The sequence below is a fragment of the Channa argus genome, chromosome 14 (genome assembly GCF_033026475.1).
Source record: "Channa argus isolate prfri chromosome 14, Channa argus male v1.0, whole genome shotgun sequence".
Lineage (NCBI taxonomy): Eukaryota > Metazoa > Chordata > Actinopteri > Anabantiformes > Channidae > Channa > Channa argus.
The window spans coordinates 25,120,708-25,138,350 of NC_090210.1; the positions used below are offsets into that span (position 1 = coordinate 25,120,708).

Consider the following 17,643-nt stretch of genomic DNA (forward strand, 5'->3'; position numbering starts at 1 on the left):
CGTTCGCAGCCGTCGCCGCTCTGCAGGTTGAAGAAGCCGGGCTGGCAGGTGCTGCAGTCACGCTCTGACACGTTGGGGAGACACTGACACTGACCGGTGACCTGGGAGCAGCTGGTCTGTTGACCCACTGTCCCCAATGGAGAGCAGGAGCAGGCTGAGGATGAGACAGACGGTAAGACATTAAGTCATTCAGACCATCCACAATTACGAAAACTTGAACCTCAGGACTTTCTAGTTTCTTACGTTTGCACTTGTCCGCTGGGTTGGGGGCCAGGGCGTTGCCGTAGAAACCCTCCTTACAGCGGTCACAGAAGAATCCATTGGTGTTGTAGATACACTTGAGGCACTGTCCAGTCTCACGGTTGCAGTTGCCGACTGCGTTGGGGTCAATGTTGTCGCTGCACTTGCAGGCGCGGCAGGGTTGGACGGGCCTGCTTTGACCCAGGGGATCCCCGAAGAACCCGTCGTCGCAGAGCTCACAGCGTTTACCTGCAGACAGGTGACGGCAGAGGACAAGGGACAATAATCTGTAATAATCTGCAATGATCTTTATGTTTTTCAACAGACTAAAAGGACTGAACTCAAATGGCATCTGCACATTTCCAGAACTTCAGCTTTGTCCTGTCTGAAAGAGAAACGATCTGAAGTACCTGTGGTTCCAGCGGGACAGTTTGTGCAGACCACCTCTCCAGTTCTAGGTACCACAGCGCAGGTAGCCCCGGCTGGACACGGACATGGCTTACAGTCACCTGATGTCCCCTGGGTGGCATCGCCATAGAAACCGTCCTTGCAGCGCTCGCAGCTCAGACCGGCCGTGCTGTGCAGACAGTCGCAAGCTCCTACATGGACAAAAGCCAGTCAGGGTCAGACAGGACAGCTCTGCGCTCGAGTCACTTCAGTCAGTAAAACAGGAAATAACCAACTACTAACCAGTGAGTGCTGTAATCACTGGAATCAGCAAACCTAGTATTTCCACCGGTAAATTAGGGAGTAAACCAGTAAAGTCCATCACCTGTGTCAGGGTTGCAGGCCTCGCTGTGCCCGTGACAGTTGCAGGGCTCACAGGGGCTGAAGGCTCCGAGCTCTGGCTGGACACGGCGATATCCCAGAATGCACTGCTCACAGTTCTGCCCCTGGTAACCCTGAGGACAGGTGCACTGTTCCACCCAGCGGGCTGGAACACCTGGGCCACGTCTCGCTGTCACCAAGGAGACGTCGTCTAGGTAACCAGCACCTGGTATACGAAAGACAGACTCGTCAGCTGGTGATGCTGCAGCTTTCAGAGGGACGTCTAGGTTTCTGTGTGTGTGTGTTAGTGTGTGTGTGTGTGTGAGTGTGTGTGTTAGTGTGTGTGTGTGAGAGACATACTCTTCTCGCTGTAGGTGCCACGAATCATTATAGCTGTGAGATTGTGAAGAAGTTTCTGGAAGTCCGAGTGGCTGACGGCTGGTCTCCAGGGGTAGTCGGTGCTGTCATGGAGCCTGAACCAACAAAAAACAGAGATTATGAGAAAAAAATGCAGGTTAACACATTATCATCACCATTTTTCACATCAACATTTAGAGATGAATAAAAGCAGTAAATGAATCCAGATTATCAGAACGTAAAACCAGGTACAGTTTGTGACAGAAACATATCAGCACAGCGACCTAAATGTCTGAGTAATCCAGATGTACGTTACACGAAAACCAGAGATTATCAACATAAATCTGTTTCATTTAAGTGTAAACACCATTTTAATCCGAATTAGACATATTTATATTAAGGCTTTGAAAGATCTACAATCAACATAAAATCTAATCAGGTGTAAAAAGAATAAACAAACAGTGGCCATTTATTGTAGATTAAAACCACATTGTATAAACGTCTGTGAGGGATTATGATCACAAATCCAGTCTCCAAATTAGACACAAAAATGTCTGTGTAAAACACAGACGAGCACATTAGAAGAAGAATTTGCATCCGAAGCTTAAATCGGATTAAACGATTACAGAAAAGTAACTTAGTAGAAGTGAATTCACTTTCCAGTGACACCACCGACTTCCTGCAGCTGCTGCCTCACCTGAACACGTATGTCTGCACGTTCTCGTTGGGGTAGGCGTTGCCCTGGGCGATGAGGGGGACGGCCACCCTCAGACCAGCTCCCTCCAGAACCAGATCCTCTGCAGATAGACGAGTGTCCCGCCGCTCAACGCGGAAGCTCAGGCTCAGGTTCTGTCCGTAACTCAGCATCTGGTTCCCCAGAAACTTCCCTGTGACACAGAACCAGAACATCAGTTACAGCAGAGCTTCCAGTCTGGAGGAGGTTTTGACAACTTTTGCAGATGTTTGCAGCCACTTTGTGTGACTTTAATGGTGACGAGGCATCGCGTCCTCTGAACAGGTCAGATTTCTGGCTACACGACTACGTGGCAGAGAAATCCTGGGGAAACATGGTTTCTGGTTACATGACAGAAGAGTGTGTGTGTACCTGGGGCTACGAAGTACATGGGGAAGTAGTCGTCAGAGATGAGAGAGATTTCCTGTTCGCTTGGAGACCACTGAACCGCCACACTGGATCCATCACGCTGCTGACCCCTCCACTGCTCATCACCTGACACACACACATCACAGTTGGACAACAGCTACACACACAAAGTGTTGGGTCTGTTTTGCCCTGAGTTGTGCCTGCAGGCAGACTTACCACTGCTAAAGGAGGAGCTGATGGTGTGGACGCTGAAGCCCTCAGCGCTGTCGCACACAGACGAGTGCTGGAAGCAGAAGCAGGGGGTGCAGCCCTGTGGGTTGTTGGGTTCCAGGTTGAAGTAGCCGAGTTTACACCTGACAGACACCAACAGAGAGTCAGAGCATCCCTGCCTCCTCTGATTTTCCCTGAAGTAGGAACCCGGCTGTAAAGCTGAACTACTCTTCTTCCATAAAAACTCATTTTGGCTTTGCATCGCTTTATCAAACCGCGCTGCAAAAAAGTACTTCCAGAGATGCGTTTATCTGACTTTAATGCACCTCGCTAACATAACATCATCCCTGCTGTCTTGCAACACACCATTACAGAGGACATCAGTGGGTTAATTGAAACCTGCTGACAGATCAGCACATATCACTAGGATAAAAACCCTCCGACAGCTCTCTGTACACTCAGGTGAACAGATGAAGCAGCTCCTCACTGTACAGACTCACTTAGTCTGAACTTTGTGTCCCTAATAAACCAGTGACTGGGTGTGTTACCTGTCGCAGCTGAAACCCTCCACGTTGTCTTTGCAGCGACACTGTCCTGTGTTGACGTCACACTCCTGAGTGCTGCCAGAGGGCGAGCAAGCACACGGCCTGAGAGAGAGAGAGAGAGAGAGAGAGTGTTATTTATACACTCAGACGTGGAGAGAGCAGAGTGGGACTCCACCAGCAGGGGGGGCTCACACAGCACTCACAGCTTTGAATTCGGCCTCATAACAACAATCAGGACTCGCTAGCAGATCCATGCTTCCTCCACCTGCACAAAAATGTCTTCAGACGTTCATCTAAACACAAGAAAATTCTCCGACCTTCCTCATTAGTCATATGAAGTAGGAGTATTGTTTTCCATCCTTCCACTGCAGCTCCACAGAGAAACACAAGGAGGGAGTTTCACATTAAACACTGTCTAACTTTTAAAGATATTGGATTTGATTTATGTACAACTGGAGGAGCCTTGTTGTAGTTTTTGATAACACATTTCATTTTTCCATCACTTCCACTAAATAACCTCCATTGATAAACAGCATCAAGAGGACGAACCTTTAGTCCAAAACCCTGAACTGAAGCAGCACTCTGCACAAGAAGGCTTGTGATTGGTCAATAACTAAATACATTAAAGGCTATGCAGCATCCAAGGCTTGTTCATTTATTAAAGCCACAGCCATAAAACAGATCAAATAAAGTTTTTTTTTTTTGAACCTGAACTAAAATCAGGACTATCTAGGTTAACATGTCTCTTCATTGGACTTGTTGATGAGAAGAAACACTATTTTCACCCTCGGTTTAAATCACAAACATCTGTAAACTGTGACGATGCAGATCACGGATTTTGTTTCCCTCCACACAAGACTAAAAAACACATATCTATATGTTAGAACTGATTAATCTTTGTGTAAAATATTCCTCATATGATCCAATCACAACTGTTGTAAACTCATTTCTGTCCTGAGGACAAATGTTGGACTGCTCTGGGTTCACTTTAAAGGGTTCAGTGGGCTGTTCCTGCCGTGTTAGTCAGTGGGTCCGAGTGAGCCAGTACCTGCAGCCGGCCTCGGTCAGACTGTGGTAACCCGGCTGGCAGCGGTCGCACTTCTCTCCGGTCACTCCTGGTTTACATGCACACATTCCTCTGTTGTCGCACTGAGGAGACTCGGAGCCTGAAAACACACAATCAGCACATTAACCGTGAGCCACGTGCAAACAATCAGCTCCCATGATGAACCATTGCAGAGGAGAACTGGTGTCACTGGGACTCCACAGCTGCTTTACATTAGGAAGTGGAAAAAGCCAAAACCACAAGTTCATTCCAGCGGTTTCAAAAGTTCACACTGCAGAATTTTTTACTATGTCCTACTTTTACAGAAAACTGTTAATAAAGTTTGTTTTCAGAGCTGTTCAGATGACTGCAGCTGGAATTATAACTACATCCAGAACATCGGACCACATTCCACCAATCTTAGCCTCCGTTCACATCACATCACACTTTTAAGTTGTTTCAATCACAAATTAATCGTTAATGATTAATTGTCGACCTGATGAGATGGGATTATTTTACAGTCTATGGTTATTAGGGTGTTTAGACGTGGTCCCTCACGGACCCATCAGACTGACAGATCTGCTCTGACACTCACCGATGGAGCTGCAGCCGCAGGGCAGGCAGCGTCTGCCGCTCTGGTCTCGGTAGTAGTTGTCCAGGCAGCGCTCGCAGTTGGGGCCGTCGGTGTTGTCGGCACAGTTTCTGCAGTGACCTCCGTGACCTGTGGCCCGGTACAACTCTGCATCGAAGAAGCACTCTGAGCTCTTCCCATTACAGCTGCAGGCTGAGACACAACGTTCACAGGATTATTTATATGTCGGCTGTGCAGAGGAAACCAGTAAAGGTCAGACTGGGTAAATCTGTTTCATAATTCAGTAATTTCTTTCTTTTTTTTTTCTTTTTTTTTTTAAGCAGGAAAAACAGCAGTTGTCCAGCAGTTTTTCTGCTGTCCCACACAGCCTTAAGCAGCTGCAGTCAGACAGTAGCAGAGAGGCAGCAGCAGTGAGTGAACAGGGGAAAAAGAGGTGAGAGCTCAGTAAATGAGACTTTTCTGGATTCAGACCGTTTCCATCAGGTGTCCTGTTTGAGAGCGGGAGGAGGACGGATTAGATGGACTGTGGGAACTCAGTTAGTCATACATCTGCACTGCGATTTAGACTACAGCTCCCACAGTCCCCCTGAGACTCTGGTGACTAATGCCAACCCCCCAAACCTTGGATCAGTTACTATGTGTCATTAGTTCTGTGGGTCTGGGTTCACATTTGCCTGTTTCTCACTTTATTCTGCACTTTTACTACATTAAAACTGTTGTTTTGTTGCAGCTGCAGGCAGTGGTTTTAGATTACTACCATTAGCAGTAAGCACAGCTTTAGTAGAGCAGAAGTAGCCAAAGTAAAGCAGAGGATCATCACAATGAAGAAGCAGCAGCAGCTGAAGTAAAACAGTTAGAGCACAAATGTAAATCAGCAGTAGAAGTAATAAAGTACCAGCAGCTGTAGTAAAACTGCAACAGTGAGACTGAAGCAGTACTACAGTTAAGCTGGAACAGGCATAATGCAGTAGCAGCACTGGCTAAGCTGTAGTATCTGTAGTAATGAAATAATAGCTGAAGGAAAATACAGGAGTAGGTAGTATACTGCTGATCCAGCACGAGCATTAAAGCAATAGTAGCTGCAAGGTTACAATAGTAGTACAATAGTAGTACAGGTTATAGTATCGTAGTACTGCAATAGTAAAGATGCCATAGCTGCAGTAAAGTGGTAGTTGTTGCAGTAAAGCAGTAACAGAGCTGCTTTACTGCAAAGTAGTCGTCGTCGTCGTCGTCGTCGTAGTAGTAGACGTAGTAGTACTAGTAGTAGTAGCAGCAGTAGTAGCAGTAGTAGCAGTACTAGCAGCAGTAGCAGTAGTAGGAGCAGTAGTAGCAGTAGCACTAGTAGCAGCAGTAGTAGCAGTAGCAGTAGCAGTAGCACTAGTAGCAGCAGTAGTAGCAGTAGCAGTAGCAGTAGTAGCAGCAGTAGTAGCAGTAGTACTAGTAGCAGTAGCAGTAGTAGTAGTAGTAGCAGCAGCAGTAGTAGCAGTAGTAGCAGTAGCAGTAGCAGTAGCAGTAGTAGCAGTAGCAGTAGTAGTAGTAGCAGTAGTAGCAGTAGCAGTAGTAGTAGTAGCAGTAGCACTAGCACTAGTAGCAGCAGTAGTAGCAGTAGCAGTAGCAGTAGTAGCAGTAGCAGTAGTAGTAACAGTAGTAGCAGTAGCAGGAGTAGTAGTAGCAGTAGTAGCAGTAGTAGCAGTAGCAGTAGTAGCAGTAGTAGCAGTAGCAGTAGTAGCAGTAGCAGTAGCAGTAGCACTAGCACTAGCACTAGCAGCAGCAGAGGGCGCAGACTCACTCAGACACTCGTTGGGGTTGTCGGCTGTCGCTCTCCTCCACGGCCGGTCGTTGTAGAACGGTTTGCAGATGTTGCAGTCGTCGCCCTCCGTGTTGTGTTTGCAGTTACAAACCAGCCGATTTCTGCTGTTCTTCACACACTCGCTTGCGTGACCGTTACACTTACACCTGTGGGCAGAGAAACACACACACGCGTCACTGTTGGTCACAATTCTCCAGAAAAGAGCTCGTTGAGCCGGTTTGAGGTTCCATCCGACTCTGGTGTTGGTGTTGTTTCTGCTTCTGATGAGGTTTTTCCGTTGTGGGACGGATGGTTTGGTAAACTTCCTGAGGGGGAAGAGTCCCTCACAACAGGACAGGACTTGCTCAGCAGCCACCTTGGCTTATTGTCTCAGGTGTCTTTTGGCACTGAGCCGTGGAAAAACTGACAGCGGGAAGGAAGAGTGAAGGTTTGCAGAGGCTGAAAACACAACTTCTGAAGCAGAAAGACACAAAAAGCTGCGTTGCCATATTTTACTGTTTGAGTTTAATTAGTGGCTGAAGCCTTTTTTTTCTCTTCACGCTGTCGGTTCAGTCCATCGTTGGGGGGGTATGTTTGCTGGATGCCCTACTCAGGCGATCCCATCCAGAGAAGTCAGGGTGGAGCCGACAGAGGAGAAGAACCTCAGAAATCAATAAATGTAAACCTCTGCAGGTGCTCGACTTCAGGGCTCTTCCCTGGTCTTCCAGTCGTCACGGGGGTCAGCGCGGCCCATTCCTTTTCCCTGTAATCCTGCCCTGCCGCACAGGAATGTGAGGAATGCTGGCTGTGTAATGGAAATCTGCCCCACATTTCAAACAGATTACGGCCGCTGAGGCTTTGTAGCAGCAGCCGGTTTCACACTCCTGTCCAAACCTTTCTTTGCAGACGTGCAGGAAAAGGAGTTGTGACATGGAGTCCTGTTGGGGCCACAGGGAAGGGGACCACACAGTGACACATCAGGACGAGGACCCACAAACCCACCAGGAAAGTCTCTTTAGTCTGGGCACGTTTGAAACATGTTTACATACGTTGGGGCAGATGTGTGTGATTTCTGATTATGGGATGGGCTCTTTGTTGTGGATCTAAATCACATTAACATCACAGAGCTGCAGATCTTTACCTTCCTCCCACAGCAAAGTCGGAGATAGCGTAGTAGTAGGACTTGAGGACCTTGGGGTCGTTGAAAACCTCGTCTCCGAATGTGTTGAGCCTGTTCAGGGTCACTCTGATGTCTGTGGCCGTCACCCAGTCCTGCAAGAGACACAACACGGATGTGTTAGTTAGAGAAATCAGGTCTGTGGATCAGCGAGCAAACACCACACAGAACCTTTTTTATTTCTACTCATCTGTGTTTGGACACAATCAAATAGAAATGGGATCAAAGCGTTTTATCCTCAGAAAAGGTCTCTTCACTGCTCTGAAGGAAACAACCCACCCAGTTATATCCTGCTCCTGCAACATGGCAGTAAAACGTCTCCATTATTAAACACACCATTTGTAACTTTCAACACTTTTGTGAGACTATTGTTCTAAATCCACCGTTGTGTTGCTCTGAGGAAATAAACTCAGAGGACCTGAGGGAGAATTATACTTCTCCAATACACGTAAACACCGACGAGAAGGGGATTATGGGTAACTGAAGGCTGCAGAAGCTCACAGAGGCTCTGATGTGCACAACAACGCGTTGTGCTGAGATGAGCATCAAACAAGCTGATTGGATAATGTCAGGATGCGGGAATAGAACCAGAAAGAAGAAGAAACATAACTGTTCATACACGTCTACTGTTGCACTGCTGCTTTATTCAGGCCTTTGTGTTCATTTAGTTTTTACTGTGTTTGAGAAAAAGCTGTACTTTCATTACAACACAACAAGATCCAAGTGTTTTGAGATGTGTATTTCAAATAAGTAGGAAACATGTTTGACAGCCTACTGTCCTTCACATGGGAAACAGGAGCGGTGGGATCTGTGGCTCATGCTAGCACATAACTGACTGGGCTGCCTTCGTCCAAACAGTTGCAGGTTGTAGAAATTCATTTCATGTCTCACATTAATCCAAATATGAATCATTAACATGTTGAACAAGATGCACAACAATTATGCTGGAGCCTGAATCCTAAATGCTGCTTCTTCTCCAACATGTGGGAGGAAAAAAACCAGGCCTGCTAACAGCAAGTGAAGTGTGAGGGCAAAGCCACTTTGTCTGATGGAGCCACAAACAATGATGATAATGTGCTTCATGGGTCAAACTTGAATCCTGGATCTACAGAAAGAGATTCAGCTCTCAGGCTGTGGGAAAGACTGAAAACTGTGACTCAACACTAAACCCAGACACTGAAAGTGTGACATTTTTAGAGGAGTGGAATTTATTTTCTTGGCGTTTTAATACAAGACCCAGATGGAGAGAATTACTGAAGGACACCTGTTCGGTTTGGGAGGATAAAGAAAGTTACTTAACATCCCGCCTGTGTGAAAAGCTCATGGGAAAGTCGGAGTGAAGGCCAGAGAATTGTGTTCCGTATCAGCTGTAAGCTTTGGATGGAGCTAAGTGAGTGTTCAGAGCAGCTGCCTGAAGACAAACGGCTCTGAGGACAAAGATCTGAACCGGCTCCTTCTCTCACCAGCCTCAGGAAGCCTCAACACGTGAACGAACGTTTATGTGCTTCTAATATGAACAGCACTGCTGCCAGGGAACATGTGAAAGAAAAAGGTCAGTGACTCAACAGCATATGGATTGTACAAACAGAGCTCATGTTCTTCCACTAAACTGTTCCAAATTCATCCTCGAGAGGAACACGTTAAATAATCTGCTGACAGGTTGTTGGCCTCCGGTCAGACTGTTTCTTTTTACACAACTGTGAGAGCTGCTCAACAGCAGATTTAATGGCTGCACCTCGTGTTTTTAAAGCCTTAAATAAAACGACTTTTTGAGCAAAGAAATCTGCACATCAACTTTAAAGTGGTCCCTTTGACTCCGATCAGCAGAGTTTCTGTGGGTCTGTTCAGCTCAAACGTATCATATTTGCCGACTCAGGAAAAGTTCTGCCCCCTGGTGTTAAATCCTCATCTAACTGCTGCAAATGTGGAACAGAAATCTGCTCTTTGACCCAGTGTGCGTCAGCGAAGGTGTTCAATAAAACGTAAAGTCTGTTCATGGTATGGTCCAACCCCTTAGACGTCACCAAGGGTTTTCTGACGTTGTAAACACGACCTTCCCTTCCAGCATTGGGACCGTCGGTGGCACTGGTACAACAACTACCTTGAACAAACTGAGTCTACACAACATGTTAGTGTAGCCAACACGGATGGACTCTCTGGACACATATGCCGTGAAGAACGTGTATTAGAGACCAAAGAGTCATGATCCTCCTAAGTATCAACATATCGATGAATGTGGCTAACGACTATTAAGCATTATGATCTGTTCTCATTTGTAGAGTTGTTCAAGGTGCAGCAGGCTTCAAACAAACCAGGTTGTTCCACTTGTCCAAACAAGTTTCAACTTAAATTCGCTATTTTCTCAAATATCACAAAGCTTAATTTAAGGAGCACTAGCTACATTTTGCTGTTGTTCTCTGGTCACTACATCAGTTGTCAAAGCAATGTCACAGCAGCTGAAAGCTCTTCCTAGAGAATCTCAAGCTGTGCCCAGTCCAGATGGGATACATGGCCTCCTCAGTGTGTTCTGGGTCTGCTCATAGTCTCCTCCTAGTGTGACATATTTGAAAACCTCAGGATTCCTCCAGATCTTGGAGCGTGAGCGTGCACAGTGAGCTTAGTATAAACTAAAACCAAAGGTGTATCCTCAGACTAGACTTCTTTTATCGAATTTGCAACAACCATTTGCAGGTTTTGTCACATTTCAGCCGTTGATAGTTCTTAATTCTCAGCTCTGACACGGTTCATTCAGGAATCAGACAAAGATGCAGTGTAACCTGAACATCACCCTGATGGAGGCAGTTTTCCTCCGATACACTGTGGCTTCCTGTATTTGCCTCTGATAACGACGTATCATTTCTGCAGCTGGTTTCTCAGCTGGTCAGTTATCTGAAAGCTCTCTGCTACGTTTGGTAACACCCGACTTTGTCTCTTTATGATTCATGCAGGACAACATTATCTGGCCCATCCGGCAGCTGCAGCACTTCAGGCTGTCCAGCCCAGGAAGCTGATGCAGCTTCTCAACTGAGTCAACAGTGTTGAAACTGTACAGAACATTTGTTTGCCATCAATCACGAGCAGCTCAGAGCCAGTGTGGAACGCCCAGGCTGGGACGTGCTTCCTTTAGGGAAGAATGCTGCCTGACGTTAGACAGTCCTCTGGGAATCACAAACATTCAGATGTGCTGCAGATACATCCTGGAAACACATGCAGCCTGTCACAGATGGAACATGACTTAAGGACGAGTAACTGGATGAATTTCACTACTGCAGTTACTATAGTTACCATCTCCATCGAAGGACAAAGACCTGGTCACACTAAGAACTGGTGATGCAGACGGAACCTGGTTTCTACTCAGTTCCTACTCATCACTAATGGTTACATAAAGGTGGAATTGTACTTTCTGCTTTCCCTGTTCTGAGACAGACATGGACATGGGACACGTGTTCACAATTGTGTACATACACACTCAGTACAGAACAAGAAGGCAACAATAACAACAGGAACAACGAGAAGAAATCCCCTGTTTTTTATGTTTGACTGAACAAAGTATGTTTAAGTGTTTCACATGAACCTTAATGGATATTATTCTTACCAACAATCCAAAATACACTTGACAGGACTAAATGGTCGGAACGACAGAATGTCTCCGGACAATTAACCAGAGGCACATTTGTACATCGTGAAAACAAAAAGAAACAGTCTTACAGGACACATAAAAAGACACGAGGGCATTTCTGTCAAAACTTAAGCTTCTCATTAATTAAAACCCTGCAAACAACAAATTGCACCTTTTTAGGAAAAAGTACATGAAAGTAAATCCATGAAACAAGTTGAAAAAAGTCACTACGTTGGATTAGTGACCAGCTCTGGTCTTGTGAAAAAGTGAGATTTTGTTCTTAAAGCAGCTGTAAAATTAAGACATTTAAAAAATGTGGCAGACAATTAAAAAAAAAAAAAAAGCACCTTCCTCCTCCTGATGTCAGGTTGGCCTGAACAGAAAGCAGATACATTCAATAACTGCTTTTTCTAAAATGCAAAGATATCAACAGTCATTTCTCATGAAACGTTTCCAGACTGTGAGAAACTGGGATTGTTAGCCCAGATTTTAAGGCTGGTGATTATCCACAGTTAGACATTACAGACCTGTTTGAAGATATATGAACAAGTGATGCTGGATCATCAAATGTAGTTCAGATTTGGAAAACAAAACTCGAACCAAACTGCTGTTTGACATTTGGTCGAAGAAATCTGAATAAAATTAGACAGAGGTGGTGATGCTGTATAACCTACAAACACCTGCAATTTGTTACCACATAACATGGGACAAAGCTCCACTTCGGCACATTTCAAGGTGCGACTGAGTAGGTGGCTGGAGACAAACTGAAAAGGGGATCAGAAGTAGTCTGGTTACTTTGCACAGTACATAGCAATTCCAGTTCCTTTGTACAGTGTTGGTGTTTCTATTCCATTTCCGATTTTGGTATTTTTATTTTGTCTTCATACTATGTGTCTTTGATTTGTCTTTAATTATGTTGTCTATACGTTTTTCACGTGTAACCTTTTTTATGTTTAGTAACCTTATGCTTTTTCTGAGGCATTTTAAGAATGTAAACTGTCCCTGTCAACTAAAGCGCGTTCACATAAAACGCTACATATTTTTGATATTGAAATGAGCTGTTGGTTTACTTCTGTAGCCCACATGTCCTGCTGCTGCAGACCGTCCACACAGACACTCATTTTTAGACTGGGTGGGTTCATTCGCTGATGAAATTAACTGATGAAATTTAGTTGTAATAAAGACACATGGAAAGTATGACCGGGGATTAAAAGGAGCTCATGGACCTGCAGCTGTGGGGGTGTGTTAAAGATTAGGTTACATCATCTGCTGTGAATGGACAGTTGTTTCATGGCGTATCTGCTCCTGAAAGAAGTCCCAGCAAAAGCTGCGATCTGTAGCCACACAGCACTTCTGTAAAAACTTTTATCAATCTAAAAGTGGCAGCACCAGACTCAAAGCAGAGGAACTGGGACCAGTCTCTGTTTTCGATATAATAATAGGGATCTTGTAGGACCCTGTAGCTCTGTGGGACCATCCAATAGGGCACGTGATTGATTTCCAATGTTGCAAGATTAAATTAGAAAATCAGGAAAAGGCTTCATTCTGCTCCATAAACTTCAGACCATCTCCTCATGCAGCAGATGTGAGGAGGTCAGAGGTAAAACCTCCTGGACATGTGGCACCTGTCCCGGCAGCCACAGGCAGAGAATTATTTTAGAGTCAGAAAATGTGGGGAACCACAGCTCCAGAATAAAACTGAGTGGAAGCTGGCTGGTGAGGTGGTTATTTCCCCCCGAGAGCTCAGGGATGACAGACAGCAGGAATGTCAGAGAGCGACAAACAGCCGTCTGACGCCCCCGACAAGCCGCCGCCTCCAAAAAGAGTCTCCGGCTTCAGTATAAATAGCTTCATGCCAGCAAGTCAAATAAGGAAGTTTACAGCTGAGCTGTAGAGCTAAATCTGTTCATTTACAGGGAAGGAAACAAGGAAGGAAAGGACAACACCTCAGAGCCTGTTGGATCAGAACCTCTGTTTACACAAAGTACTGAGTCAGACTTGGTTCTGTAGATACACAGAACGCATGTGCGTTTCCCTGCTGTGGGCTTCAGTCAGGCGGCCCACCCAGTGTCTGCTGCCGCTTAGTTTGGCCTGTTATAAAAGAGACATTCTGACATCACCCAGTTTACTCCTGGTCCTCTGTCCAGTCCAGCAGAGCAGAGCAGAGTCACCAGCATCACTCGGAGGAGATGCTCTGGCTTCTGAACCAGAGATAAACTCTGATGGACTGAAACTTGAAAACCCTGAACTGACACCAGGCACAAAATCCAGATCTAGGAGAGTAAATATAGCCACTGTTAGCCTGGAATCTCAACAAGAAAGAGTTTGCATGAGGTCGGGTGGCGAATGAAGAACAGCACAGAATCCTGCACAGCAAACATGACAAGTGTCCTCTTCTCAAGCAAAGTCCAGCAGCCCTGTTAGTGAGGCCCAGGTTCTATTTAATCCACAGGGTTGGCTTACAGTAAAGTTTCTCTCCCTACAGAACACGTCTGCGACTGTGGCGCAGGATGGCCGTCCAGTCACATGTCAAAATGTCCTTGAGCAAGACACTGAACCCCAACTTAGTTGCTCCCGGTGAGTGTTGGCCAGCTGCACAGCAGCTCCCCCATCAGTGTGTGTGAGAGTGTGACTGTGAGTGAGAATGTGTGAAGAAGCAGTGTAAAGAGCTTCGAGTGCCAGTAGGTAGAAAAGCGCTACATAAGTGCAGATTATTTACCATTTACCACTGACTTGTTGTTACCTCGCTGGACGTCACTATGCAGGACAAATTAGTTTCGGGTCCAGTCCAGTTTATTTGGAGCTGACACAGTAAATGTAGCACTCACTATCCTGGAGCTGCCAGGACATCACAGCAGCTCTGCACAGCTCTGAAGCTCATGATTCTCCCCGTCAGAGACTTGTTGTTCCATCTGCTAACACTGGATTCTTATCTGACTGAGACACTTCACTTTATAAAATAAATTTGCTCTGATGTGGCTTTTTCAGAGAATCAGAGTCTGAAAACTGCAGAATGTGCTGGAAAAATAAATCTCTGTTGAGAAAAGCAAAGCAAAGCAAGACATCTCCACAGCAAAGACACCTCTGTCCCAAGAGTCAGAGTCTCCTCATGTTTCCGTCAGCGATCACAGATTAAAAACTGCAGTTTGTCTGCATTTAAACAGGCAGCAGAGCAGAAAGAGCTCAAAGTGTCAGGACAACATTGTGCAACTGTTGTGAGTTGGAAAGAATGAAAACAGAGTCTCGGCTTTCCAGTGATTAAGCAACATCAGCCGTCGTGAGTGACGAAACATGGAAAGACAAACACACCGAGGGGGAGGAATGAAGACAAGAGGACAGAGCTGTGGAGAAAGAAGTGGTCCAGTTGCAGATCCAGCGAGCCAAACCGAGCTGCTGCTCCTGCTGCTGCACTGGGAAATCCGGGGGCGTCGCCTAGCAACATGTCACAATACTTGGCAGCGTCAAAACTGCAACCCGCAGAAAGGTCTGCTGGGAAAGAATGTGCCATCACACACACATTCAGTAAATGAGAGCCAGGGGACTCCACACATCATCAGGCTCTGACGTTAGAGACACGATTAGTTCAAATGGATTTAAAATGAAACAGGTCTCTGTGCAAAGTGCTGTGGTTGTTTGTGGAGGGAAGTTTCACTCAGTCACGTTTGAGTCCTGCTTCTGTTGGACAGGCAGCAACCATCAGGACCCGTTTCTTAGCTTCATACTGCAGTGGACTAAAGTTATTAGTACAAGGCTTCGACTTTGACTCGGCTGAGAATTTATCGAAGTGAGACATCACACATCAAAGCTGAATCATGAGGTTCTCGGAAATAATGACCAAAACTTAGCAGCTGTCAAAAGATTAACAGGGGCCAAAATTAACTTCTGTTTCTTATCGTTCCGGTTCCTTTTTCAAAGTCCTTCAAATCTAAGGACGACACTTTCTAACGTGTTAAAATGATGAAATTATGAACACGGTCTACAGAGTATAGAGCCTCCATGAACTAACAAACATCCTGAGCTGCACCGTCGCTTTGTTCCGTCACTGCTTTTAGGTTTCATGCTCACAAACACCCCCTCAGTTTATTCCCACTGCGTGTGGACTAACCTGCAGGACGGGGCTGTTGTCAAAGTTGTAGGCGCTGGGTCGACCCTCCAGCGTAGAGAAGGCCACGTTTCCACCGGTGAGCGGCGAGATGTCGCTGAAGTCGGCGGTGCAGAGCGCCTGCTGCTCGTCCTCTCCGGTGCGGATGAAGCCGCTGCTCGGCTTCTGGTAGGTCTTCTCACAGGAGCCGCTGTAGTACTGATAGGGGACCCAGGGCCCCCCCTCGTAGGTCCGCTTGTAGATGGCGAAGCTCTCCGGTCGGCTGGTGTGGAACTTGAGCCGAACGTAAGTGATGTCGAAGGCCTTACCTGCAGAGAGAGAGGATTAGCGCATTTAGACATTATTTCTAGCTTTTCACAGGCTTTCAATTGTCTTTTTAACGGGTTCCAGGTCTTATGGACACCCTGGGACACTGCAACGTTTCAGCAGCTTAACCAAACGCTGCGTGTGATGGAGGGTGTAAACTGAAATCATCTGCATGGATTGACAGGGAGCTCGCTAGCAGCAGGAATGTGACACTCTGCTGGGTCCACTTCCCACTCTCCACATAATTGGCGAGTCTGAGCAGGCCACAGGGCAGAGGACTACATGTTCCACCAGCCGTCAGTCAGCATGAGAAGCAACGCCGTCATGTTTAAGCCGAGCGCTGGGGGGTACGGTTGTTTGCTCAGCCCAAGAATCTGCTCTGTAAACAGTGTGCTGACAAGGGGCCCAAACACCAGGGGGTGTGGGGGGGCTCAGTGTCGGCAAATAAAGGTGAAGCAGCTGATAGGACGCTGACAAAAGGCTGCAGTTTATTACAGGAAACAATGAAGCAATTGCAAACACAGCGGTTCCTCCTCCTACTGCGAGCGTGGACTGGACGGGTCAAGGTTAATAAGAAGCTGAAAGCTTCAAACGGCGGCTGAAGACTGAGCTACAGCACAGGACATGGAAATATTCTGCACGGAATGTGAAGCCTCAGGTTTAGTCCAGATTTTAGAAATCTGAGCTTCAAATGTTCAAACAAATTAAATAAGACTGGGGAAGTTTTGGATCCGCTGTTTTTTCTGCCATTGTCTGCCTCTCTTCACTTCTCACTGCTGTGCTGTGTTTCCACTCATTTTTAACCTTCCTTTGTTCAGTCAAACTCATTTTGTGTCTCTTTGTAGTAGCCTCATTGATTGTGTTGCCTTTTTACACAAAGCCCAAGTTTAATAATTCATCAGTGAAGTGAGTGTTGAACGGTGCATCGCTGCTTTCGGAAACATGCTCAGTTCAGTTTGTGCGTACAGGTGCAGAAAGACACCGTCTGCATCTTCACTGCACAGGATCATCTGAACATGGACTTTAAACAGTGATTTTAAATGTGCAGACAAAGTGTTTGATTGGGTTTTTTCCCTGTAAGCTTACAACAGAACGTGACTGTGGTAACGTTCGGCAATAATCCATAACGTGCTGATGACTTCCTGCTCAGAACTTGACTGTTTATAGTTTGAACAAAACTCCTTTGTGTGAAGTGTCAGAATAAACAGCAGCTTTAGGAGTTTTCTTCCAATCTGATCCTGAACATCTGTGATCTGAAACATCTTTTCTCTCCCCTCTCAAACTCTCTGGCCTCGGATTAAAGCTAGTGAAGAGGCGTCTCTAAGGGGACGGACACCAGCCGGCAGGAATAGACTCTGCCATTGACGTCTCTTTAAACGAAAGGGTTCTAAAAAGCCTTCACATCCTCCCAAACGGGACAAAAGCTTCTGTTGGCGCAGCAATCAGCAGGCAAACAGCAGAGAGGAGGAAGGACGGCGAGGAGACAAAGAGGATTCAAACAGGAACCCAGGTGGCTGCTGGGACAGAAGACGGGGGAGGTGTGGAGGAAACAATGCTGTCATCAGACAACAAACCTCAATACACTTTATTTAAAAAAGCCACAACATCCAGATAGTTACCGTATTCATCAACCCTAAACTCACTATTACTACACTTTGGAACGGAAACGCAGCGAGAACACGACTGGAAGACAGGAGGCCGTCTCTGGTGACGAAGTCCCTTGTTCAGATCAGCAGAAGTTGATGTGGCGTTGAACTGACCCACCATCTGTTTGACTCTGCAGCCTGAAGC

The 17,643-nt window shown here is 46.2% G+C and overlaps 1 protein-coding gene across 1 annotated transcript in view; it reads right to left on the bottom strand.

The window, feature by feature from the left end:
• The window catches only part of lamc1 (laminin, gamma 1), a 46,874-nt gene that overhangs the window by 7,290 nt on the left and 21,941 nt on the right, over positions 1-17,643 (bottom strand). The window contains exons 2-15 of the mRNA XM_067475047.1: positions 15,550-15,854; positions 7,790-7,920; positions 6,649-6,815; positions 4,863-5,051; positions 4,271-4,388; positions 3,226-3,324; positions 2,684-2,820; positions 2,471-2,593; positions 2,063-2,252; positions 1,369-1,481; positions 1,013-1,234; positions 651-839; positions 244-489; positions 1-154 (exon numbers count right to left, since the gene is read on the bottom strand). Coding sequence (XP_067331148.1) covers positions 1-154; positions 244-489; positions 651-839; positions 1,013-1,234; positions 1,369-1,481; positions 2,063-2,252; positions 2,471-2,593; positions 2,684-2,820; positions 3,226-3,324; positions 4,271-4,388; positions 4,863-5,051; positions 6,649-6,815; positions 7,790-7,920; positions 15,550-15,854 — 2,383 coding nt within the window. The remainder of the gene's footprint in view (positions 155-243; positions 490-650; positions 840-1,012; positions 1,235-1,368; positions 1,482-2,062; positions 2,253-2,470; positions 2,594-2,683; positions 2,821-3,225; positions 3,325-4,270; positions 4,389-4,862; positions 5,052-6,648; positions 6,816-7,789; positions 7,921-15,549; positions 15,855-17,643) is intronic.